Consider the following 25,574-nt stretch of genomic DNA (forward strand, 5'->3'; position numbering starts at 1 on the left):
GCCGCTCAGGCGGCGCGCTTGTCTGGCCAGGGAACGACCAGGGGGCCCGATTCCCTCGTCAGGGCACACCGGGCCGCGGGAGCGGGGCCAGGCGGCCCGGGGCGGCCAGACGCCTGGAGCAGCCGGGTCCCCTCCCCCCTCCCCTCCCGCGGCCGGCGCGGCGTCGCGGGGGTTAACGGGGGCGGGGCGAGGCGGCGGGCGGAGCCAGGCGGCCGCAGCGTCCCCGGCGCGCGGCCCGGGCCGGCAGGAGCGCGGAGCCGCCGCCGCCGCCGCCTCGGCCATGCGGCTCCCGGGCCGGGGGCCTGGGCTCGGGCCCGCGCCGCCCCCCGCGCGCCTCGCCCGCTGAGCCCGCGCCCGCCGGGGCGCCGCCCGGCACCATGGTGCAGAAGTCGCGCAACGGCGGCGTGTACCCCGGCCCGAGCGGGGAGAAGAAGCTCAAGGTGGGCTTCGTGGGGTTGGACCCCGGCGCGCCCGACTCCACCCGGGACGGCGCGCTGCTCATCGCCGGCTCCGAGGCCCCCAAGCGCGGCAGCATCCTGAGCAAGCCGCGCGCGGGAGGCGCGGGCGCCGGGAAGCCCCCCAAGCGCAACGCCTTCTACCGCAAGCTGCAGAATTTCCTCTACAACGTGCTGGAGCGGCCGCGCGGCTGGGCGTTCGTCTACCACGCCTACGTGTGAGTGCGCGCCGGCGGGGGGCGCGAGGGGCGGTGGGGGGGGGGTCTACGGGTGAGTGTGCGCCGACGGGGGGCGAGAGGGGCGGTGGGGGGGCCCACGGGTGAGTGCGCACCCGCGGAGGGTGGTGGGGGGCCTACGGGTGAGTGCGCGCCGGCGGGGGGCGGTGGGGGGTCTGCAGGTGAGCGCGCGCCAGCGGGGGGCTCGGGCGGTGGGGGGGCCTACGGGTGAGTGCGCGCCGGCGGGGGTCTCGGGGGACGCGGACGCGGGGTCGCTGGGCAGCGTGGGGGGCCTATGTGTGAGTGAGCGCCGGCGGGGTCGCGGGGCGCACGGCGGGGGGGGGGGCTCTATGAGTGCACGCCGGCGGGGGGGGCGCGGGGCGGTGGGGGGGGCCTCTGTGTGTCCGACCGCCCGTGTCGGTCACGCCGGTGCCGTGCTCTGAGCCGGGGGCCCGCGTTCCCTGGCTAAAGCGAAGGGCGGAGACGGTAGTGCGATTTGGAAGGAGTTCTGGGGCCCGGGCGTTCAGGCGGGTGTGGGGGAGCCATCCCCCTACCGCCAGCGGCCTGGTTGGGTTTCATCAGCCCCTCCCCCGCAGGATGGGGAGATGTGCGGCGCCCCAGCCTCCCTTCCTCGGCCCGAGGCCCCTCCCCACGGCCGCTGCGCTGAACAAAGGGCCAGCCGGGAGGGAGGGTGGCGCTGCGGGTCCTGCCGCTGGATCTGGACTCCTGGAGGCCCCCTCTGGCCTAGACTCCCACAAGGAAGGGGGCAGGGGGCTGGGGGAAGTGGCTGGCCCGCTGTTCCTCAACCCCCAAGCGGCTCACTCTCCAGCTAGGATGAGCCTCGGGGCTGCTGAAATGGGGAGGAGGGGTGTCCAAATATTACCTCCCTCTCCCAGCTCTAGGCTGAGGGTTGTGGTCTGTCTTGCCCCGTGGTTCCTGCCCTTCTCCTTGGCCCGGCCTGGACCCCCCGCCCCCCGCACACAGCAGCCCTGACCCCTGTCAGCTGGAGGGGCAGGTATGTGTCTAACGCAGTGCACATTCTGGGCTCTGGAGCCCCTCCTTGGTAGAGTGGTCACCCAGGAGGAGCGGTGCTGCTGGCCCAGGAACGGGCTCTTGGTTTCCCAGGCCCTGTTCAGGGAACTCCCGGCTCCTGGGGCAGGTCCGGTGGTCTCGGACCGGCCTTGTGCGCACATGAGTGTTCACGTGTGTGGTGTTGCGGGAGCTGCTGTGTGTGGACTGGGCTGTTGGCGTGCACAGTCTCTGAGCAGGCAGGCGCTCTCTGCCATCCCAGTTAGACTGGGACCGGGACTCGGCCATTTTGTATGAAAGAGGCATTTTGGGATGGGATTGAGGGACGGATTCTGGGAAAGCACCTCCATGTGCCCCCTCGGTACGGGAGGCGTGTGTGCCCCATGAATGTGCCCATGTGCCTGTGAGTGTGTGCCCTGGACAGATCCTCCATGGGATGGGGGAGAACACCCCGGGAGGGAAATGCTGGAGGGGAGGGTGTCTTGGGGAGGGACCACGGCCCTGGCAGGTGCCTCGGGCACGTCTCCAGGCCCAGCGCTGAACCACCTGGGAGTCCAGACGGGCGGGGCTGTTCTGGCAACATGAGTGTCCCCCCCCCCCACCGGCCCCAGTGAGGGGACTGGCTCTTCCCATGTAGGCATACTCAGGTATGCTGTCCGTCCTGGGAAGAGCCCTGTGTCTCCTCACCAGTGGCCCTCCTATCACCACCTCCCTCCCCGTCTGGTGGGACCAGCTCTGGTCATCCGGGTCGCGGCCCAAGGTGGCCTCCAGTATGTGGACAGAGCCCGCCCCCAGCCCCTGGGTGCCTCTGCCAGACCCGTGGTGCGGCTGCCGGAGCAAGTGCTGTGCTTTGGCCCTGCACGTCCCTGGCTGGCAGGACGTCCTGGGGGTCCCGTCTGTGTGGCCCCGTCTGTGTGGCCCCATCTCCAGCCCTGAGTGGCTCCTCCCTGCCGGGGCCTGAAGCAGCCAGCCCCTCCTGCCCCCTAAAAGCTGCAGCATCCAGAACGGGGAGCAGAGCAAAGCAGAGCGTGAGGGAAGCCTGAGTCTGGTTGCGGCTCTCGTGTCTGTGGGGTCTGTGCTGGGGTCCACCTCAGGTGTCTGTGAGCCTGGATGTCCAGACCTGCGGCGTGTGGGGGCATGGGGGACAATGGTCCTCGCTGCCCAGGCGGCCTGCTCAGCCCCTTCCTGCTTCTCTACCGAGGGCACAGAGCTCTCTCCGCACCCCTCCCCCCCAACCCCCCCAACCCCCCCCCCCCCAGCCTCGCTCACTGGCAGGAGGGGAGCAGAGGTCTCGGCAGCTGCTGGGTTCGACACTTGAGTGCAGTCACAGAATGTGCAGGCCTCAGTCTTCCCACAGTGAAATGGGCATCATACTCCCTGTTCCCAGGGCCCCGGAGACCTGAGCTGCTCTCTCAGGGTGGCCCAGTGGCTCTCCCCGGATGGTGACGTGTCTTCTGCCTGCTTTTGTAGCTCCTACTCAGCCCCCAGGCCCCCAGGTGTGGAGTTCTCCCCCGTCCCTGTGCCCGTGCTTGGGTGCCCCAGCCCCACCCTGGTGCTGGTCTCCTGCTCGAGGGCCAAGTTACTCGACGGTGCGGCAACCCTCGCATCCCCTTGCCCGGCACAAGGACTGGCCCGTATCTGAGTGTCATTTGGTTTGTTGATTCATTAATTAAATGAAGTCCAAGCCCCTCTTCCCTGCCTGGCACTGAGTGGGCCTGGGGAAGCCAGTGGAGGGCAGGCACAAGGCCTCTACAGTCTGTCCCGGCCAGAAAGGAGTCCTCGGGCCTGGGGCAGCCCTGAGCCCCCTGGGACCACATTTCTTCTCCTTTTGCCACCACAGCCTGGCTTCTGGAAGATGGAGGTGTGCCAGCCCCTCTGGGTGTCCCAGGGGATCCTGGGGGCAGTGGTTCTCAGAGGTGGGGAGGGAGGGTGGCCGCCCTGTGGCCTCCCGGCTTGGTGGGCCTCAGGCAGGTTCCCCCTCTTCCGTCTGTGGAAGGGGCTTTCTCCGAAGACACGCCTCTGGGACCAGAGCTATGGCCATCACTCCTTCCTGGTGTGAGCTTTTTGAGACCTGCTTCTGGAGACAGGAGCCTTCCCTGCGTCAGGGGGGATCCGACACCGGCTGAGGTGTGGGCCCTCCTGGGCAGAAACAGCTTGCACCACCCCCCCTGCCCTGACGCCCCTGGAGGGTCCCTTCCTCTGCTCGTAGCGAGATAGACAGCCAGCCCCGGCTGACCTGCCCCATGTGACAGCCCACCCAGATTCGGGTGAGCAGCCCAGGCTGCACGTGGGTCCAGGGTGAGGTTGCCGGGGACCTGACCGTGTTGTCAGCACTGGGTGGGGCCCTGTGTTGAGGACCTGGGCGTGTGGGGTGGGAAAGGGGTCAGACTCAGCTGCAGGAGGCCCACAGATTTTCCTCACCCCCCTCCTCTCCTCCCCACTGCCTGCCCCTCCTCACTCCTCAGGCTGGAGCCTCAGGGTTCGGACGTTCTGTGCACCCTGACAGTGGGGGCGTTTTTGTGTGAGAGGGTTTTCGAGATAGAAGGTCTGGAGTTTCCATGACTTTCTCAAAGCGGATGTGAGCCACAGAAAAGGCTTAGGCCACCTTTCAGGGGTGTGTCCCCCGCGCTCAATGGGAGTCCTTCAGGGGGATCTCCTTAGGGTGGTCTCTCTGGCTGCAGCTGGGGGTGGGGTTTATTTTGTGTCTACAGTGTGTGGGTCTCGGATGTGTCCTTGGGAGCCTGGGAGGTGCCCATTCTCACTGGTGGGGAGACTGAGGCCAGGCCAGGTTGAGAGGGTTCCGGAGCTGCCCCACTCAGGCCGAAAGGGGTCTCTGCCTTGGAGATGAGAGTTTGGGGGTACAGATTGCTTAACCTTTCCAACATCTGAAAGCCACTTTAAGTTGCCAGGATGAAATTGCATTTAAAATAGGCCGGGTGGAAAATGCCGGTGACGGCCACGGGGCTGAGCCCGTGAAGTCTGGGCTCACTTGACTGGCTCACTTTTTGTGAGCTGTTTTCTCTTGGGCTCGACTGCCAAGCCCTCTGTGTCCTCAGATGGCATCTGCTGCGGGGCCGGTGCTGGGGGCTGTGGGGCCCCGTGTGACCTCTTGCCCCCACCCCCAGCAGCAGGCTGGGGTCCGGGGCTTCATGGCCTTGCTCCAGTCCCCTGCGTGGCCTTGGCTAACCCAAGTGGGGTCACACTGTTGGCCCGCACAGGCCGCCTGCTGTCCCCTCCCGCTCATCTGCCACCGGTGGGCCACCTGGGTGGGAGGTGGAGCCTTGGCCCTCAGCCTTGACCCTGAGTGTTGGCCACTCTGTTCCTTGGTCTGACTGCATTTGGGGGTTGAGTGTGGCCCCGGGGCGGTGGCAGGGTCCCTCCTCTGCTGACGGAGCATTCTGTGTTTCCAGAAGAAGGCTGTATTCTCAACTGCTTTCCAGTCGCAGACCTCTCTATAGGCCTGGGGAGAAAGTGTCCACTGGGACTTGGAGAATCTTATGGAAATTTCCACAAAGGTGGGAATGCCAGGAGAGTTGTGGTTTCCAGGGAAACCAGGGCTCAGCAGACCATCCTCGCTGGCCTGGAGACCTCGGGCATCTTTGCAGAACTTCCCACCCTCCGTTGAAAGTGAGATCACTCTGTACCAGTGTAACATTTTTTGATCACTGTCCACTGTCACACGGGGTCAGTGTCCACACACATTCTTGGGTCTGCAAGGCGATAGGGTAGGTGGGAGGCTCAGTGCTGGACAGCTTCACAGATTCAAGCAGAAAAAAAATCTCGGTTTTATTAGAAATCCGTACAAGTCAAATATTCCAAGTCCGAAGTCTCAGAAGGAGGGAGGCTCGGCTTGGCTAGTGACGTGGGCACCACTGTGCGTTGGGGACCCTGAGACCCCAGATGCTCACCATGTGGTGGGAGGGCCACCCTGCTTCTAACAAAGCTTAAACCCCAGAAGGTCAGGTTACTGAGCCAGATTACTTCCAGGAGGCACAGGCTGAGTCCGGATGGAGTTCCTTTTTTTTTCTTTTTTTAAAGTTTATTTTTATTTATTTTGAGAGAGAGAGAGAGAGAGAGGGAGAGAGGGAGAGAGGGGGAGGAACAAGTCGGGGAGGGGCAGAGAGACAGGGAGAGAGAGAATCCCAAGAAGGCTCTGTGCTGACAGCACAGAGCTTGACATGGGGCTTGAACCCATGAATTTCGAGATCATGACCGGAGCTGAAATCAAGAGTCAGATGCTTAACTGACTGAGTCCCCCAGGCGCCCCTGGATGGAGTGCTTCCAGGTTGGGTTTTACCAGTTTATTTTAGTTAACACGTTAATCCGCAGATCTTTGTTAATACGTGCACTCCTGCCTGACCGAGGCAGGCCCTGTGGGTCTCTGCATGAGCGTTACTCGGCAGACGTTCTGGGTCCTTGTTAGTGGAGCCACAGGGCTACCTTTGGGAGCTGGCTTTCTACCCGTCCCGTAGAAGGTATAAGGTCCAGAGGACTGAGCTCTTGGGACATTTCACGGGAGGCACTGACAACGGGGTCTTGGCTGAGGGGAGGGGAGACCCCTCAGAGGCTTGAACCTTTGTGCGGGACAGGGAAGCCCACGGAGTGCGTGTTCTGTGCCCCCTGAGCGTCTGCCTGAGGCTGGACAGGGCGGGTGGGGCCAGAGGCAGGTCTGGGCGTCAGGACCCGTCCTGTTAGAAGGCTCATGATGGCGGATGGGCCCTGGGCTGCAGGCTGTTCCCCTTCGGGGGCAGAGCTTATAAGGGACATCGGTGACTGGTGTGTGCCCAATGTCTTGTTACCGTGATGGTGCTGGGATACCTCTCAGGTGGCTCTTTTTAAGTATTCTCAAGTACAAATGTTGGGTCTTCCTGGATGGACGTTGCAGGGGGCGCGTTGGTAGCGGATGTCACCACGTTCGCCCTTGCTGAGGTCATGCTGTCTCAATTCCTCCTATTGGGTGTGTCACTTAACCGCTCACTATTCATGGCGTGACGTTGTAGCCAGTGGAGATGGTCCAGAGGGCACGTTCCTGTGAAAAACGGCGAGCGGTGGGGACCCCTAGCTCTAGGCTCACCTGACTGGGGTCCTGCCTCCACTGACGTCCCGGGACCTAGTCTTCTTGTCTGTAACGGGGGCTAAGAGCTCCGTGTTCATCTCCTGCAAATCATTCGGCGTGGTGTTTGATGTGTGTGGCGCTCACGAAGCTCGTGGCCGTTGTTGCCAGGTCTCCGTGGTTGTGGCTTAGCAAAATGAAAAGCGTCGTCCTGCATAGAGACTGGTCAGACAGGTGGACGACGGTTAGCAAGCATGTCCTGGACAGCACCCTCAGCCATCTGCCCCTCGGCCCAGCCACGGCCAGTCCTCAGCCATCAGCCAGTAGCCGGGCCTGGATCAGGAGGTTTGTGGCTGCTGTTAACGAGCCCGCACGTAAACATGAGGCCTCTGACACTTCAGACGCTTGCTTGTGTGTTGCAGGGGGACCTGCTGTTTTCCTGAAGGAAGTTGCTTGCTCTACAGCCGCCTGGGTCCGGGGACACGTCTTCTGTTCACAGCCGAATGGCACACATCCCCAGCATCCTGAGCCTCCAGACAGGGAGGCAGAACGGTTTGGGCTTGAAGAACACCGTTGCGGGTGGGTTGGACGGGCGGACTCTTGGGACCCGAAAGAACTTCGCTGGGGACATCTGGTTTCCGCCTGGGCGTCCTGACCAGCCCCCCCCCCCCCCCCCATCCTCGGCTAAGTCATGTAGTGACTTAGGTGTGTGTGGGCCTCAAGGCTGAGCCCACCTTCGACCGCGCTGTCCCCAGAGCGTGGGAGACGCTGCGGGCACGGCTGCTTTCTTCTGCAAGGCTGGAGCTCAGTGGTGCTTTCCAGCAGCAATGTGCTGACAGCTCCAGCAGCTTCTTAAAACGGCTCCTCACTTGTGACGATGCGCCGGGCCGTCGCTGCGGGAGGAAGTGTGTCTTCCTGTTGTGGCTGTGTGGCACCCGTCCACCCTGCCCAGCAAAGCTGGAACAGCTTAGCTGGGTCCTAGGTACGAAGACCTAAGATTGTCCCCAGAGAACAACGTCGTCTGTGCTGGGGGGAGGGTTTTGAAGAAAGCAGTGCTTCTGGAAATGAGTCCCGTTTGTCCTTGTCCCTGGGGCCCCTTTCAGCAGCTGGGCCCCACCCTTCGCGGTGGTGATGCGTTGCACTGATCCGTTCGTTCTCAGCTCGCTTTCCCGGCTGCTGGTGGCACAGTGGTGAACCCCCGGAGTGAGTTTGCTCTCCTTCTGTAGTTCTTGGGGAGGTGCATGCGTGTCAGAGAGGGTCAGCAGTGGCAGAGATGGCTCTCCCTGTAGCCTGTTCCTTATGTGAATATAAAAAGCCGGGGCCACAGAGTCGGAGGGGAGGGGGTCCACGGGCTGTTCAGTAGATGGACTGGTCTGGAGCTGGGGGCAGGGAGGGCTGGAGTTTTTATTGTTTGAAGCTGGTCTAGGTCATGCTGAAGGCCCTGAGGACTGCAGGGTCCCTGGACTGGGGGCCCTCCGGCTGAGCTGCCCAGGGGCAGCTGTCCGCTCCACATTTCCAGGGGAGTAGGTGCTCCTAGAATGATTTGCTCTCAGTAAGTTTGTGTGGCTTTCTCTGCAAGGGTCTTGCTGAGCATGGCAGGATGGGTCCTCGTGGGGCGCCCAAGGGGACTAGGCTGGGGGCTCATTGTGGGGAAGGAAGGGCCTGGTATAGTCACACTGATGGGCACTGGCTGTGGGTCTGAGTGCTGATTAAGGAGCCTCTTGTCCCTAAAGCAATCCACCACCAACCCTGCCATACACCTGTAGCCTCACCCTTTCCCGGTGCAGAGAGGGGACTGTGGCCCTTGGGGATGCTGGCCCCAGTGAGGTGTTGAACCTAACCCTTCCTCTTGCTCCCTGGACTCTGGTTCCTGCGGGGTTCAGTCACAGGGGCAGTCAGGTCTCAGAAAGGGGGTCCTCTGACCCTTCCCCGAGTCTCCAGGATGATGAGCAGGGGTGGGAACAGGATTGTTTTCAGGTGCTCCACACACCTGCTGTCCGTCAGCCCCCAGATGCTGAGGTCAGGACCCCAGGTGAGTGGTCATGGACTCAAGGCCACTTGATGGTAAGTGGGGCAGCCGGGATTCAGGCCTGGCAGGTGCTGGGTCAAAGAGGTCATGGCCTTCTCCAACAGCCCCCCACAAATGGGAGAGGTGACCTGACTTGGGGGGGGGGTTCTGGCTTTCCCCCCCCCAGCCACCAGCTGCCCAGAATCTTGGTCCCACTGCTTAGCACCTGGGGTTAGTTGAAGGGAAGGGATGCTGGGGGGACAGGGCCTTGGCTTTCCTGGCGGCTCCTTGCAGAGACCATGAAGGTTGGGGCCACGGCTGCTCCCCTTGGGGGAAATGGGGGATGGGTGTGTTCCGGGTCAGCCCTGAGCCTGACTTTCATCTCCAGGACGTGCTGCAGAGCTGAGTGTCATTAGTCTCTACTGGTTATCTAGCCTGAATACAATTAGGTCTCTAATTTTTTTGGATTACTTGGAATAATGTTGTAAATGTACAAAGTCCTAATGGGAGTCATTGGGAACAGTGTACCCGGATGTCCCTTAATCATCTGTGATGGTGGCAGGTCGGCTGCTCACAGTGGATGGATGGGTAGTGCCGAGTGAGCCCGGCCGCAGAGGGCGTCCCCCTGGATTGTTCCTGGTGGCCTGCAGGGTGCGGCCGTCCCCTGCCCAGCTGCACTCCTCCCCCCTAGGTCTTGTCTGCTTTGCTCTTTCCGTCCACGGAATTAGAGAGCTTAGAACTTCTGAGTTTGCTTTTCCATTTAGGCTTGGAAGAAAATGTTTGAAGTGTTTGGAGGAAAAGGCCAGTTTCTCCTGGGACCCCAGGTTTGTGGGGAGGTGGTGACAAGCTGCGGGAGGCGCAGAGAGAAGCCGGTTCACTGGGAGAGGATGTGGAAGTGCCGATTCTGGCCCAGCAGCCGACGGCTTGCCGCAGGAGCCTGCTGGGCCCATGGGAGTTTGTTCACCCACAGACAGAGCCTCAGTGAGCCTCCCTCAGGAGGGCAGGGCCTGACCCAGTGTGCTGTTCATCACGTGCACAAGGGCAGAGCAGGGGAGCATTTTGGAGCTTAGGTCCCAGATGGGATTAAGAAGAAGGCAGGTGGGTTTCCCTTGGCCTACCCCAGGCCTTTGGGCAGGAGAGGGTGCTGGCCATGGTGCTGGGCAGGAGAGGGTGCTGGCCATGGTGCTGGCCATGGTGCTGAACAGGAGCCCACGGCCCTGGCCCTTCATGGGCACCAGCCAAGGCCCATGGGGCGTGAGGGGCCCCTTGGCCCCTTGGCTGGTGCTGGGGAAGGGGCTGGGGAGGCTGCACAAGCACCAGCCCTTTTCACCTGGACCACTTGCTTGCATCTCCAGATTTAGCTTGTGCTCCCAGCGATCCTTTCTTCCCAGTTAGCATTCTTGCCTGCGTGTCTGAGGCATGTGTGGTTTAACTAGCCAAAAGCTGAATGAACGTGGCATGGACGGAAAGCAGGTGTTTCAACCCTGCCTGAGTGAGGGGCGCCAGCAGCTTCTTAAACCATTGGGTATGGTCTGTCGTCTTTGCTGATGACAGAAATGATACACACCCCTCGTGGGGAGCTGGGAAGATACAGTCAAACACGGGAAGAACGTTTGTGTCACCTGGTTTATTTTCAGGCATCTGTGCCCATCCTATGCGTTTTTTAAACGAGATAGGATTCAGACTTCTCTAATCCTTTTCCACGCTAACGACGTATTGTGAAGTTTCCCTGTGGAATTACATGTGCCTGTTTGGCGAGCACTGGGCTTTGTCTCTGTCATAAGAGCTCCTGGTGCTCCCCGGGTGACAAGGTGGCCCTGTCCCTGACTCCCCTCACCTTGTGCCCTCAGTGGCTTATAGCTTGGGAGGAGACAGTGGCTGTGGGTGCTGGCCTGGAGAATGGACCCCACGCACATGCCTGGGGGAGGACTGGGACCAAGGAGGGGGCATGTTAAAAAGGGGTTCTGCCTGTGGGTGAGCCTCCTGTCACTTGGAGGCATGTGAGTGGAGTCCAAGAAAACACTCACTAGGGATGATTTTAGGGGACCAGTATGCCAGAGCTGTGAGCCGTGGGAGCACAGGGGATGGGCCAGCCCAAGAGCCAGTTGGAGGCTCTTCAGGAAGAGTCTGGGGGAGACTGACCCTGGGGGAGGCAGGCCTGGCTGTCCCATCAACATCAGGGGGCAGTGGGGCAGGGAGGCAGGTCTGTTGGTTCCTGTGCTCATGTAGGGAACGTGTGATGTTTTGTGGGGCGTGGCCCTAACTGATCCCACTGCTGAGCACCTTCTCCCCAAAAGCTGATGTCTTCTCAGCAGATGACAGTTCTGCTGTGTCCTGACCCCAGAGCTCACATCCACAGCAGTGCTGGCTGCCTCAGAGGAACCCTCCTCATCTTGCACGAGGCTCTCCTGTGATTGTACGGATGGGCACGAGTTACCTCCGTCATTTCCTCTGGGGTGTGGCCTTGCTGGAAGTGAGCCACATCTACCCTGTTGTGGGTTCCTGTGTGGCCAGGCTCCTCAGACAGGGCCAAGCCCCTCCTGGTCTCAGGACCCCCATGCTCTGCCTTTGGAAGCTCTCTGGGTCCCTCTAGGACACAGGGCTCCTACCCATGGGCCCCTTCTTTCCAGTTCTTTCCAGTGGTGTTTAGAGACTGCTCAGGATGCACCACTGAGCCTTGTCTGAATGGGGCCGGGGGCTGCTCTCCAGTTGGATCTGACCTCACGAGGGCCATCTTGGCTGTCATGCGTCAGGATGCACATGCCACCCCTGTGTGTGGGTTCTGGCTGTGTACTCGGGGGCCAGCAGAGAGAGCAGGAGAGGAAATGAATGGACCCCTGCTCAGAGGGTACCAGTGTAGGAAGGCTGGGCAGCCTGTCAGAAACCTGAGGACAAGGAGGAGGCAGCCCTATGGTGGATGTGCAAGCAGGAAAGAACTCCAGGCAGTAAGTAAGAGGAGTGTGTGCAAAGGCCCTGGGGCAGGGAAGCTGGCTTGCAGAAGCTGAGAAATAGACAAGAGGGGAGTGAAGCACACTTCCTATGGTCTCTGGTGGGGGTGGCAGGTGTTTTCAGTGGGGCATGGTGGACACGGGACACAGGGTGCATCAGATGGAAGAGCCAAGATGAGGTCTTTGGAGGAAAGGAGACACCTAGAAGGGTTCTGACTGGAGGCTGTGAGCCTGGAGGAGGTCACAATCATCTATGAGAAGGGTGGGGTTGGGGAGGCAGAGAAGACCCAGGAGTGCAAAGTAGGGACTGTGGCGCAGCCCCTGTGGGGTGGGGTGTGGGGTGGGGGGAGCCCCTCGGGTGTGCTCGCGTGAGCCAGGTGGTAATTACCGCGGTCTCCCAGGATCGAGCAGGAGGCACCTGGGGAAATGGCCTTTATTGTGTGCTGAGCCAGCGGGCTTCCTGCCCGGGCCCCTTGGGTTCAGTCCCTTTGCACACCTCCCAGTCCTGGAGCACCTGGCACTTCACCAGGATGCTGTCTCTCTTGGGGAGGGTGGCAAGGTCTGCAGTGGGCAAAAGGGGGGCTGGGGGCTCCTGTGAACTTGGGGCTTCTGATGGGTGGATGACTAGGGGGCGAGGCTCAGGGAGGGAAGGACATCTGACCTGCATGGCCCCCTGTCCAGAGAGACCTTGGAGGGACCCTGGTCATCCTGGGGTCACTGGCCAGTGGGGGGCTTCAAGGGGTTCCCTGAGAGCACCTTCCTGCCCTGGGTGTTGGGAGAGGAAGGGGCATTAGTGTGAAAGGTGTGGCTGTGGGGTGGCCACGGGTGCCAGTTGGTGGATGGGTGCAGTGAGGTGGGGGTGGGGTCTGGGCAGGCCAAGGCTGTTTATGGGGGACTCAAGTGCCGGGCCAAGAGCCGGACCTTCTGAGGTCTGGGACTTCTTGAGTTGAGGCATCCGTCACACCTCCATCACCTCCCCCAGCCTTAGGTGCAGGTAGGTGCCACCAAGAAGCTTCTGTTCTCTGATTAGCAGGCTCAGGTGGGCTGGGGGCAGGCCGCGCCCACGGGTGAGACTTGGCTCCAGAAGAGGGGTCTCAGGAGTGCGGCCTTGGCCTCCCTCCAACGCTGGCGGGATCTCAAAGTGATTTTTCACATCTGGTTTACGCCTGGAGCAGCCGTCAGCAGTCCGGGCTCCGTCGCTACTGGAGATTGGAAGTGGCAGCGTGTCCTGCAGGCAGAGCAGTTCATTAGGGGCGAAATTAGATTCCGGGCTGTAGCGCCGGCTGCAGTCCTAGCGGACGAGGTGAGCGGGAGGCTCCCGCGGCCCGGCGGCCAGTCTGGACGGGAGGGCCTGCTTTGGCCTCACACTGGAAGCTAGCCCAGCCCCGGGCCCTGCTGGGCTTCTGGGCCACCCAGCCCCCGGGGAGGCACAGCCTGATTGGGATGGACATTATTCTGGGGAGAGGGAATTTCTACAGCGGAAGACGGTGCTCAGGCTCGACCCTGAACGGCCATGGTGAGCTGCTTCAGAGCCTCTGTTTTCCCATCTGTTAAATGGGTGAGAACATTTTCTGCCTTTAGGGTTGTCGTGGACCTGGTGCATAGTAGACTCACTGTGAATTCTAGCCTGGAGGGGCAGGGCTGGATGTCAGAGACCCTTCCCCACTTGCTGAAGAGCAGCCAGTGGGGGCTGGAGGGACAGTGGTGTGCTGGCAACCCTCTCCGATCCCGGCTGCTCCCTCGTTAGATGGTGATTTCACTAAGTACACAAATGAGATTAACAGCCCCAGCCATCTCGTGAGTTAGTCTTTGGAGGCTGTGAAGGGGTCTGGGGTGGGCCTGACCACGGAGGCTTTGCCCTGCCAGTGCCGAGGGACCCTCCCAGTTGGCCCCACAGCAGTGAATCAGGACTGAGGAGCCAGGTGGCAGGGGTTCTGTCATATTTTCCCAGAAAATAAATAATTCCCCGCTGCCAGATGGGGTGAGGGTGTGGGACGGGGAGACGGAAGCAGAAGCAGAGGAGTCTCTCCCCGGAGGTGGGCGCTGCCCCTGTCTCAAGTGCAGGGGCAGGCAGAGCACACATGCGCACACACCCGCACAGGCGCACGCACATCCGCACAGGCGGGTGCACACCCACACACGCGCACACGCCCACAGAGCGCACCCCGTGACGTGCAGGTGTGGCTGCAGGCTGACCACCAGGAGGGGCCCCTCTGGCCAGTGTGATTGCCTCCACCGTCCTCTGTCTCTCCTGTCACCTCGCGTCTGCTCTGGGCCCCTCCCTGCGCCGCTGTCCGTGTGTCAGGACCCCAGGCCTCAGGACCCTGCCAGTCCTCTGCTCAGAGCTCGGGCTGTGGCTCAGATGTCCCTCCTGACGTCTGGCTGCGGTTTCTCCTGCTGCCCGGTGCAGACAGTGTTTGCTGGGGCGCAGCAGCAGGCAGCCAGCGGGGGTGTGCTTCCAGCCAGAGCTGCGTCTCCAGGTGGCCCGCTTCCTCGCTGCTCGTGAGCGTCATCTGAGGTCCCTTGTCACCCTGGCTCCCCCTCCTCACCCCCCCCCCCCCCCCCCCCCGCCATCCCGGCCCCTGGAATCTGGGCTGCTTGAGATACTGGTCTCCTTGGCAACCGCTGCCGGAGAATTCGCGATCATAACCATTCTCGGGCTGCAGGGAAACCGCCCCATTCTGGCACCGGGGATGCTTCCTCCCTCCTTTCTTTCCCTGCAGCCTGGACGGTTCCCAGGCTGGAGGGCATGAGAAGGCCCTCCCCCACCCGGGCCTTTGGGTGCCGGAGAGACCAGGCTGGGATGAGCCTGTGGGGTGGGTAGAGCCACTCACCTGTCCCCATCAGGAGGAAGCAGACCAGCCATCCTGCGCCACCACAGCACAGATTTCTATCTGAACGTTTCCTCATGAGCCACGTCGGTCCTCGGGGCCTGGAGGGGACACACTCTGAGCACGTGGCCGTGCCGTGAGGGGCCCCCGCGGTGGTGCTGGTCTTCCCTGTGCACCATCCCCAACACCTCTCCTAGGGCGAGGGGTGGGAAGAAGGGCCCCTTCCTCCCACAGCTGTCAGGAGCCGGGACTGAGGGTCACGGGGTCACTGAGGGAAAGGACTGTGGGAACCCTGGCCATTTGCAGACCCCTGAGCACCCACAGGAAACTCCAGGTCTGTCCAGGGCCCCAACCGCTGCAGCCCAGGGGCCCCGCCATGGGCTGCAGGGCTTTGGTGACTCTCCCCTGTTGCCTTGCAGGAGGCTGGCCCCTCCTCCAGGCTCCCCAGGGCTGGACCCCACCCACGTGTCCCCATCACCAAGGACACTGTGCTCTGGCATCATGAGGCCAGAGGCAGGGCTCCCTACCACCTTTCTGAGACTCAGTGTACCCCTGTGTAAGGTGGGTATGAGTGTGGATGTGGCAGGGGGCGTGGCAGGGCACCCTTGTCACCAAGGTGCCTGCAGATGGGAAGAGGCCTGGAAAGAAGTGTATTCCCCGTTGCTCAGCGGCCTGCAGGGCCAGCTGGGGAGCGAGGGAAGGCTCTGGGATCTGTGGGAGACTCGAGTCCTGGGCCTGGAGGCTGGGCAGGTGGGCGGCCTCTCTCCATGGGGATCTGCTTGTCTTTGCTGCGGGTGTGGGGTGCCCCACGTGGCTGCCTGCCTCCTTCCTCCTCCTCACGGGTGGGCAGGCCCACCCCTTTCCCCCGCCTGCCGTCTGTGGCCACCTGCTCCAAAACCTCAGAAGCCGGGTGGCTTCTGCTCGGGTTCACTCTGCTCACCTGGTGGCCTAGGAACATTCACCGTGTCTGGCTTCGGGTTTTTCTTCTCCTGTATTGCTGGTGTGGCCCTGGACATCCCAGTCCCTGCCTTCTGGGAAGGGCTCTGCGTCCGTAGAGCACGGCCAGGCCATTCTGGAATGTTCCAAGATGCCAGGCAGAGCTGCCCTCGGGAAGCAGGGCCGGGAGGGCCCGGTTGCTTTGGGACTTGGGCCTTCCCTTTTTGCATCAGGGTAATGTTTTTGTACAGTGTGAGTCTGAGTGTGGACTCTCCGGGTCCCCCCACATGGATGACAATGGCATCAGGCCCATCAGGCCCCATTCTTTAGTCTCGTTGGACTTGCCCTCTGCCGAGTCCTGGGACCCCCTGTCGTCCCTTTCCCTGGACCACCCCTTCCCTTCTCCCTTCTTGGCCCCACCGATTCCTTTTTGCCTTTGTGGACACCTTCTCAGGGAAGCCTGCCAGATTTCATGTCTCCCCTGGGCTCTCTGCACCTCTGCCCCGGGCCAAGCTGGGCTGGGTGGCCTCCTTGCCGTGGGCTCTCCCGTCACCCAGGCCTCCGGGGTCCTGACCCAGAGCCCTGGAGTCTCCGGGTCCCCCATTCCTGGCAGAGGCACTGTGTATAAATGCTGCTTCCCCACTGACTGAGTCGGGAAAAAATACCACCAGGCAGAGAATTATGAATAAATATAAGACACATGAGATAGCTGGACGTTTTTTTCCCAGCGCTCGGTTAATTGAATAAATTGTCTAATGAGCAAAGGAAATTAATTGTGGTTTTGAGTTGTGACTGTTTCTTCGCGTGGTTTTGTGTGTGCCAGCGGGCACCGGCTTTGCCTTCGTCATCTGCTGTCCGTGCCTCTGCTCCGGAGTGGGGTGCGTGCCGGGAGCGCCCTCACCAGCCACGCTCCTGGGAGGGTCGTGTGTCTCTGCACGCGGTTGCCCATCTTCGGGGAGCGTGGGGCCGACTGCCCGAGATGCCCTGGGATCCGGCCGAGGCCCTGACGTCTGGGGGCTGCATGTGCCGGCAGGACGTCCAGCTGCAGGCGGCTGGGGGGCAGGGCTCGTGGCGGACCACGCAGCAGCCTCCCCACTGTGGTCTCTCCCCCTGGCACGTCCAGGGTGGCAGTAACACACGGGAGGGGTGTGGTGTGCGGGCCCCTGTCCAGCTTCCCCACACTGTGTGCTTTGTGCCCTCAGACCCCACCTTCAGCCTTTGGACAGACACCCTGGCTGGTGTCAGATGGGGCCTCCTGGTTCCACCTCTCGGGAACCCATGGGTCTTCTGCGCACCCGCTGGGTGCGGCCCGGACGCGGGTCTGCGGCCAAGGCCCTGGGCCGGTGCTCCTTGGAAGATCGGCGGTTTCCGTTTTGGAGCCGAGAAAGGGATGTTAGGAACAAGGAGGATGCGTTTCATTGAGGGATGTCCACGCGGTAGCCGGTGTCCCCCCGAGAGCCTGGGGGCCGTCTCAAAGCCCAGGGCTGTTGAGGCAGGAGTCCCGGGGCGCTGTGGGCGTGCGTGCGGCGTGCTTTCCCCTGGCCCCTCTGTGGCGGCCGCTGACACCCTCTGCCTCTGCCCGCAGCTTCCTGCTGGTTTTCTCCTGCCTCGTGCTGTCCGTCTTCTCCACCATCAAGGAGTACGAGAAGAGCTCCGAGGGCGCACTCTATATCTTGGTGAGCCCCCGCGGGTGTGCAGCCACGGAGGCTGTGGTCGCTGGTCCATCCCCATCCCTCCGAGCCTCTGACCGCCCCCCCCTCAACCTGCTCCTGCATGAGCCTGGCCTCCCCCGCAGAGACGCCCTCCCCCCCCCCCCCCCCCCCCACTGTGGCCCGTGCTCTTCCAGCTCCAGCCTGGTGGACCTGGGCCCCTTCCGGCCTCACCTCCTGACATGAGCCATCTCGCAGCGTCCACCACGACTGTCACAGTGCTCCCACCCACTTCTCCCCACACACGGTCCACCCTGCTGCCCTCCCTGTGTCCCCACAGCATCTGACAGCCACCCCACTCCCCCACCGCTTCCCCCCCTGCTCACTGGAGCCTGAGGGCCCAGGCGGCCCCCTGGCCCCGAGGTGTGGGGTGTTTCCTGGCGGGCGTGGGCGTGGGACGGGGGTTGAGACGCTGACAGCAATTGACAGGCAGGGGCGGGCGCCATGGCAACCACAGAGCGATGTCTCCGTTGCTGTTGGCGACAGAGGGGCCGCTCGAGGAGGCTGATCCCGGTCCAGAGTATGGGACCCCTCCCACTGACACCGGCCCACACAGGCCGGGCCCCCCCACCCTAACTCCCGCTCAGCCAGGCTGGTCCCAGCCCTGACGCAGGCCCGGGGGTGGCTCAATGCGGCCTCTCCTGCAGGAAATCGTGACCATCGTGGTGTTCGGGGTGGAGTACTTCGTGCGGATCTGGGCGGCCGGCTGCTGCTGCCGGTACCGCGGCTGGAGGGGGCGGCTCAAGTTTGCCCGGAAGCCTTTCTGCGTAATAGGTGAGCAGGGTGCACGTGTGCACGTGTGTGTGCACATGTGCGTGTGTGACAGGTGAGCGGGGCGTGTGTGTGTGTGTGTGTGTACATGTGCATGCAGGCGGGGGCTGCCAGCTCCGGGAAGAGCTGAGTGTGTGTGGGCACGGGAGGCGGGCTGGGGCTGAAGCTGAGGACTGGCTCCTTCTGGAAGTTTCTCCCACCTGTCCTCTTGGCATCCGAGCCTGTGGTGAGCTCGGCCTGGTGGCGGGAGGAGGGGACAGGTGGCAGGACAGCAGCCGTGCCGGGCAGGGCTGGACTAGGTGGACGGCTGTGGTGTCCCCGTGCTGCCACGCGTCCACGTGGCTGGGGGCCCCGCCCTCATCTGCACCAGGCACGGAGGTGCAGGGGGCCGGCCCCGCCTCGAGCCGCGACGTCCCCCGCAGACATCATGGTGCTCATCGCCTCCATCGCCGTGCTGGCCGCTGGCTCCCAGGGCAACGTGTTCGCCACGTCGGCTCTCCGGAGCCTGCGCTTCCTACAGATCCTCAGGATGATCCGTATGGACCGGCGCGGCGGCACCTGGAAGCTGCTGGGCTCCGTGGTCTACGCCCACAGCAAGGTGAGCGCTGGCGCGGGGTCACAAGCCCTGCTGGACCGAGCCCACGGGGCGGGTCAGCTGGGAACCAGCCCATCCCCTCTTCTGGGGGCGTCTTTCCATGACCCGGTCCATCTGGTCGTCTCTCTCCAGAGCGGCTGTTCTGCGGCTCGCTCTGTGCTTGGTGGGTGAGCCTGGGTCTGTGCCGCCCGGGCTCACAGCGGCTGCCCTGAGGTGCCCCCTGCCCCACGTCGTGGCAGGAGCCCAGCCCTGTGTCCCAGGCAGCCCCCACGAGGCCCACACTGCACCCCGCCAGCCCAAATGGCCTCCTTTCCTGTCCTTGTCTGAGTCCTGAGGCTGGACGGGGCGGGGGTCTGTCCCCAAGGAGGGCAGCCAGTGGGCAGTCGGGCTGCCTGCTCCAGGCGTGGGGAGGTGTGACAGGTTCTCAGTAGTCCCAGATCTGCAGCGGGAATGCCTCAGGATTGTAGGGGTGCTCCCCATACCTGGTGGACGGGGTGAGCTGGGCTGTACTGAGCGGCCGTCGTCTGGGTTTGGGTGAGCAGGTGCACGGGCCACGTGGCAGAGGGACCACACAGCCAGGACCACACACACCATCCCTCCCGCCCCCGCAGCGGCCCTGTGCTAAGGGCCATGCGGCCAAGCAGGTGCCGGCCTGGGCTGCCGAGGGCTCTGTGGGGACAGAGAGCTGGATTGGGCGTGGTGCCTGCTGGGGCCAGGGAGCCAGGACGTGACCCTCTCTTTCAGGAGCTGGTGACTGCCTGGTACATCGGCTTCCTCTGCCTCATCCTGGCCTCGTTTCTGGTGTACTTGGCAGAGAAGGGCGAGAATGATCACTTTGATACCTACGCTGATGCCCTCTGGTGGGGCCTGGTGAGTCCTGGCAGCTGGGGTCATCGTCCTTCACTGGGGACCCGCTTGCTTGGCACCGCCTTCCTTGGGGGCCCTCCTCCTGCCTGCTGTCCCCCACCCCACCTCCAGGATGTGCCCCCTGCCCCCAGGGCATGGCAGAGTCACAGGGGCTCTCTGGCTGCAGAGGTCTCTCTGGGGCTGGGCAGTGGGCGGAGAGGCCCGGCCTGGTCACCCACCTTCCTTACTGGCCACCGGTGTGTGAGGCCTCTGTGCTGGAGGGAGGAGGGGACAGCCCTTCTGTCACACGGAGAGTCTGGAAAAGCGAAATCGAGCCCCTGGCCCTCCTGGGCCTCACCTTCCGGGCTGCCCGTCAGGGCAGGCAGGGAGTCTGTGGGCCCACAGCCCCTGCTCACGGCCACCCAGCTCCCAGGGCCCCGGAGCGCCCCTCCCCTGTCACCCGCCTCTTCCTGGGCCAGCCTCTGAAGGGTCCCTCCCACCCTGCATGGGGTAGCGCTGTGTCTGTGGCCCTGCCCTGTGGGCGTCATCCCCATTAGCTGGATGGAGCCTGGCCTGGCTCCTTGCCCGAAACCACGGATGTCCCCAGGCAGGGTGCTGGAATGCCCCGAGGGTGCGGGGCGCTTGGCCTGGGGATGCGTGGCCCGTCCTGGGACCCCAGGCCCCCTTCCACAAATGCTGGCTGCGTGGCCTTGGGAAGATACTTGAGATCCAGTGGCGAAAGGAATATGTAGCTTTTACACGCATCTCAGTGAGAACGCACTTTATCCAGAATCATCTTATCGATTGCCGTGCAGCCTGGAGTCTGTGTGCTGTGCCCTAGCCGAGGGGGAAGGAGCGGGGTGGGCCGTGGGCCAGTCGCCGGTGACCAGGCTTGCCCTGCCCCAGGCCTTGTTCGTGGGCCATGGCCTTCCCTCTTGAAGAACGGGACCGAAACGGCTACTTAAGTGTTTTGTCCAAGTAGTACTTAAACGTGATGAATAGTGTGTGCGTGTTAGAGTGACCACGCAGTTCCCCGCACTCCCTCCCCGCCCTCTGGGCAGGGCTCCTGTGGCTTTTCTTGGGGTTTGCCTCCATGCTCCCAACAATGTGCTTACGCTGCTGTTTCCGGATTTAAACTTCAGACGTGAAGTATTCACTCTGTGCTGTGATAGAATGAGGTGGTGCCCCGTTCCCTGTGCTCGCCATTCTTGGAAAACGCCCAGCCTGAGCCTCCCCTCTCTTCGGCCCTGCAGGCCTGCGCGGCTGTGGGGGACCCTCGCGGGGGTTGGGGAGTCTCCGCAGCTCGTCCCGCCCAGGCCCGCCCCGATGCCCCCCTCGACCCTGCCCTCATTTTGGAGGAGCAGGCCGGTGGCTTTCTGAGAGTTTTCTCAGACCCGGGCGTCTGCGAGGTCCCACTCCCACGCCCTCCCGGCTGCCGGGAGCCACACTTCCGGGATCCTCCCCCACGTGTTTCTGGAATGTGGCTGGGTGGGGGGTCCTCCTGTGCACGTGAGCTACCTCGTTGCCCTCCCTCCGGGCCCAACGGGCCTCAGGATGTGTCCTCTTACCTCTGTCTCCTCGCCCCTTGTCCGGCCCCGAGGAGGCGTCTGCAGCCATACAGCTCCGTCTGCTTGATTTTAATTTCATTTTCAAGATTCCTTTGTCATATGGATGTGATTTCTTCTCTCTGTGTGAGGACCAAGGTGTCCGGCCACAGAGTGGCCCCGTGGACTCCAGGTTTCTTGCCGCCTCCTGACCCTGAGCCCCTCCTCCAGGTCCTACCCTTGCTCTCTGGGCTTCTTTGCACAACTTAGGCGTTTTTGCAGAGAGTGGTGGTTTGAAGCGTCTCCTGTCTTTAAAATACGCTTAGTTTATGTTAAAAATCTTGACTGTAATCCTCACACGAGGTGAAGATTCTACCAGGGAAGCTTTATGGTGAGAAGTGGGTCTCCTTCCTGCCCACACCCACTCCTGGCTGCCCTTCCTCATTACCTGTGACTTTCCAGAACTTTCTGCACTGGCGGGAATGGGGACGGTGGCCCCTCGCCTGGGCCTGTTTCTTGCTGTATGTAAACAGGCCCTGAAGGTCCTACCCCCGGGGCCTCCATTTACCCAGGGCGTCTCCCAGACTCATGGCAGGCCCTGTGCGGCACCCAGGGACAGCTTCCAGGGGCTGCAGGTGGGTGGTGACAGGTGCCCCTGTCCCCAGCAGCGTGAGCCCATCCCCATTGGCAAGTCTGCTAGGGGCCACCTGGGGCTTGCTCCACGGGCAGCGGGCCCTCCTGTGTGCCCAAGCACCCCTCTGCGTGGGCGTCGCTCTCCCCGCTGTACAACAGGGCAGCTTGCGCTCCAGCCACACCTCTGGGGGCCCTTCCCGTTCTGGCCTTATGTCACCTCCACACGTCCCACCACACGGTCCCCATCCTGTCCCCGTCATCTGTCCCCCGGGGCTCCTGCTCAGCACCGTTCCTGTCCAGCCCCTGACTCTGCACTTCCTGGCTGCTGCCTGGCCTTGAGCCCAGAGCTGCCCCCGCCTCCATCCTGGGGGAGGCCGCTTGACGGGTTCTTCTGCCCTCACGCGTGTGAAATGGTAACACAGGCTTCCGGTGACCCCACATCCTGCCCTGGCACGTAGGGCAAGACAAAGGATCCGGAGAGTTCTGATGTGGTTGTTGCAGGGGGGAAGGATGGTGATGGGGACCCTGGTCCCCTGGGCCTCGTATGGGTGGCGTGGGAGGGTGGTCCCCATGCCTGTCCAGCTCACCCCGGTGTGGGAGGTCGCTGCGTGTAAGACTCCCGGGGGCTTTGGAAGTGTCCAGCTCAGGGTTGCAGGTGTCCATGGCGGTCACTGCCAAGCCGGCCGAGTGACTGGCCTTGCCGCCCTACAGATCACTCTGACGACCATTGGTTATGGGGACAAGTACCCCCAGACCTGGAACGGGAGGCTCCTGGCTGCAACGTTCACCCTCATTGGCGTCTCCTTCTTTGCTCTTCCTGCGGTAAGTCCCGTGGCCCCTCTTGCCTTGGCGAGCCCCCGGGTGGCCACACGCAGCTTGGGGCACCTGTCCACTTGGGGTCCAGGGGACGGGAGCATGGCTGCCAGCAGGGTCCCTGGCACCCCAGGAGCCGCAGGCAGCAGGTATGGTGCAAGGACACCCTTTCCCGGGCTGTGCAGGCAGGGTGCGGGTGGCTTCTGTGAGCCTCCGTGGGAGCACACCGAGCTTCCTCCAGCTGTGGCTTCAGACCCTGCATCTGTGGTCACTGTCAGCCCCTCCCAGCCCTATGGGATTGACCAGTGGGGTCCCTGTGAGCCAGAGCGTGCTTAGTGGTGATGAGGCTGCCTTGTCAGATCTCCGGCGGGGGGAGGGGAGGGTGTTTCTGGTGTCACCCACAGCTGGACAGGTCAGAGGGGTGGCTGGTGGGGACACAGCTGTCTCAGGTGGCTGCCACCCAGAGCTTGGGCTGCACTTGCTTCAGTGCAGGCCAACCGGGAGGGAGGGTAATCTGTGGGCCCGGCCCACTCCCGCAAGGTGGAGGTTTTCCTTTACCCTAAATCCGAGTGTTTCTCCCCAGCATGGTCCCCAGGTGATGGGCGACTGAGGAGGAGGGAAGGCAGAGCAGGCGAGGCCCCGGGGTGTGCAGGCTGGGGCGGGGGTGGGGCTGTGGTCCCCAGCACGTGGTCTGACCCTGATGATCTGCAGGGCATTTTGGGATCTGGCTTTGCTCTGAAAGTTCAAGAGCAGCACCGGCAGAAGCACTTTGAGAAGAGGCGGAACCCTGCAGCGGGCCTGATCCAGGTGAGTCCAGGTGGCCCCACATGGGATTCCCGGGGCGCTCCTGGCACGGCCCTGCTAAGGGGGGGCCACCTTGGCCCCTGTGTCTCCCCTGCCCCGGCGACGTGCACGGCCCTTGTTCCTTTGCAGGAACGTGTTGGGCACGGAAGCCAGGTGCAGATGCCTAAGGCTGCAGTACCTGTAGTGACACCCGGGGGGAGGGTGTGGCCGTCGTCCTGCGTGGGCCCCGGGCCCTAGACCAGGCGGTCACAGGTACCCCTGATGTGCCGCTCGGGGCCCCTGCCGGGCAGGTGTGGCGTCTCAGCTTCGCTGCCCGCGCTCACACAGCCCGTCCCACTGCTGGGGACACAGGGGCCCCTCGGGATCTAGCAGTGCCTCCCGAGCCTGAGCAGCAGGCTGCCCGAGGGGCCCCTCCAGAGCCCATGGGCGCCGGCGGACCTGGGGAGCCGTGGTCTTCCCAGGGGACAGCCTCCTGTGCATGCGTGCGGCGTGTGAGTGCGTACAGGCGGCGTGCGCGTACTGCATGCGTGTGAGCGCGTGTGCGTGTGTGCGCGTGTGCGTGTGTGCGCGTGCGCACTTACCTTTCACCATAAAAGCTGCAAATGGCTATTTTTCAAATGCGAAAGAGCGTGAGGGACAAGGGCCACGGCCTCGCCACGCACGTGCACGTGGCGCCGAGGTCGGAGGCCCTCTTTGCAGCCGCACGCCTGTCCCGCTTCCCCCCGTGGGTGTCCTGCGTGCCTGTCCCCCGTCAGGACTCAGGCAGTTCAGGGGCGAGGCTCGGGTGTCCACCCGGTGGACGGACACTGAGCTTGTGGGCGGGGCTGCAGGGAGTCCCGGGGCACGAGTGGCGCGCGGTCACGGGCGATGCCTCGGGGGGACTGCTGGTCGGAGGGCGGTGCCTGGATCCTTCTTTGAGGCAGGTGGTGGGACCGCAGCCCCGCTGCTCGGGATTACAGGCTGGGACAGCTGCACAGCTGCGTAGCTGGTCACCTGGCTGCGATTCCCGGCGCCCAGACGGGAACAGACCAGCGGGGGAAGCCCCAGCAGAGCCCCGGGCCCTCTATGCTCTGGAAGTCTCCAATGGTCTGTGTCCTTCTGGCAGCTAAGGTGCCCGGGCAGGTATCCACCTCATTGCCTTTGCACGTGGTCCACAGTTTGCCAGAGTGCCCCCTCCCCCCCCCACCGCCAAGGGAATGGACATCCTCCCTCGGAGGACCTGGGACAGGCTCTGAATAGCAGCGGGACAGGGAGGGGAGGCATCCCCTGCCCTGTGCTGAGGTCCCCACAGGTGGGCAAGGTGCTCTGGTGTTCTCTGTGAATCCGGGTTGAGGGTGGGCCCAGACGGGGGCCTGGAGAGGGAGGGGCAGGAGGGACAGGACCCAGAGAGGGAGGGAGGGGAGGGCAGAAGGAGATGCCCCAGGCTTTGCTAGGAGCGTCCAGGAGGATGGAGAGGTTGGGAAGAGGTTTGGAGTGTGGGGTTTGGGAAGCCGGTCGGCCCTCAAGGGCAGGTGCGCACAGCGGCTGGCCAGAGGCCTGGAGTGGAGGGGTGAGGCCCTGGCTGGACGCAGAGGTGCAGGAGAGGAGATGCATGTGCAGAGGATACGGGGCCCTGGACATCACAGGCAGGGAAGGGGGCAGCATGGGGGCCCCGAGCCGTGGAGAGCCCGTTGGGGAGTCCCCGGGGCCGGTGGGCAGGTGATGGGGAGGCACCGCTCAGACTACAGGAGCAGGGGTCCGGAGCCTCTCTCTCAAGACCCCACGTTCGAGTCGAGGGTTTGGATTAAAGCTTAGGGACCAAGGAGGTCACTGGACGTGGCGGGGGACAGAATTCCGGCACCTCATTTCTGTGCTAAAGGCACACGGATTAGCAAACCTGTCCGGATCCTGTTTTGGGGACTCAGGAGCTAAATCAGAATTTTACAACAACCAAGGGAGGGGGTGCTTGTGAGCACAGGACTGTGGGCTGTGTGTGGGGTTAAAGGCACCTGCCTGCCCCTGCCCTCCGCCCTGGGGAGTCCCTGGCGTGGCCTTGTTCCAGAAGGTCAGCACAGGGCTTTGCCTGTGTTTTGTCCGCCTGGAGACCTCAGGGCTGGAGCGGCCCCGGGGCTGTGAGCGTTGGTAAGAAGGTAACCGCGGGGTAAATGTCAAAGCCGGCCGTGGTGTGCTTTTGACTTGTGACTCGTCTTTTGTTTCTTCATGTGATTTAAAAGGCAGACGCATAGGGCAGTGATCACGGATCCGTTTTTCTGGCGTGCAGCGTGTAGAGATGTAAGGGGCTCAACACCAGGGGGTGGAGGAGAGGCAGGGGGTGGAGGAGGGGCGCGTTCGCGCGCCGTGGCAGCTAAGCTGGTTCAGACTAGATGCTTGTGTGAGACGCTCAC

At 63.0% G+C, this 25,574-nt stretch overlaps 1 protein-coding gene across 17 annotated transcripts in view; it reads left to right on the forward strand.

The window, feature by feature from the left end:
• Positions 1-332: 332 nt before the first annotated feature.
• KCNQ2 (potassium voltage-gated channel subfamily Q member 2) overlaps positions 333-25,574 on the forward strand; it is a 52,821-nt gene continuing 27,579 nt past the window's right edge. For 9 of the 17 annotated variants that reach the window (XM_043553451.1, XM_043553461.1, XM_043553455.1 and 6 more), the window contains exons 1-7: positions 335-673; positions 17,061-17,151; positions 17,832-17,958; positions 18,378-18,553; positions 19,295-19,420; positions 22,285-22,395; positions 23,098-23,193. In XM_043553451.1, the coding sequence (XP_043409386.1) occupies positions 378-673; positions 17,061-17,151; positions 17,832-17,958; positions 18,378-18,553; positions 19,295-19,420; positions 22,285-22,395; positions 23,098-23,193 (1,023 nt within the window). In that variant the 5' untranslated portion in view covers positions 335-377. Of the gene's footprint in view, positions 674-17,060; positions 17,152-17,831; positions 17,959-18,377; positions 18,554-19,294; positions 19,421-22,284; positions 22,396-23,097; positions 23,194-25,574 lie in introns of all 17 variants that reach the window. The other 8 variants (XM_043553452.1, XM_043553456.1, XM_043553459.1 and 5 more) reach the window with 3 other exon arrangements.

Source organism: Prionailurus bengalensis, chromosome A3 (assembly GCF_016509475.1).
Source record: "Prionailurus bengalensis isolate Pbe53 chromosome A3, Fcat_Pben_1.1_paternal_pri, whole genome shotgun sequence".
In the NCBI taxonomy this organism is placed as follows: Eukaryota; Metazoa; Chordata; class Mammalia; order Carnivora; family Felidae; genus Prionailurus; species Prionailurus bengalensis.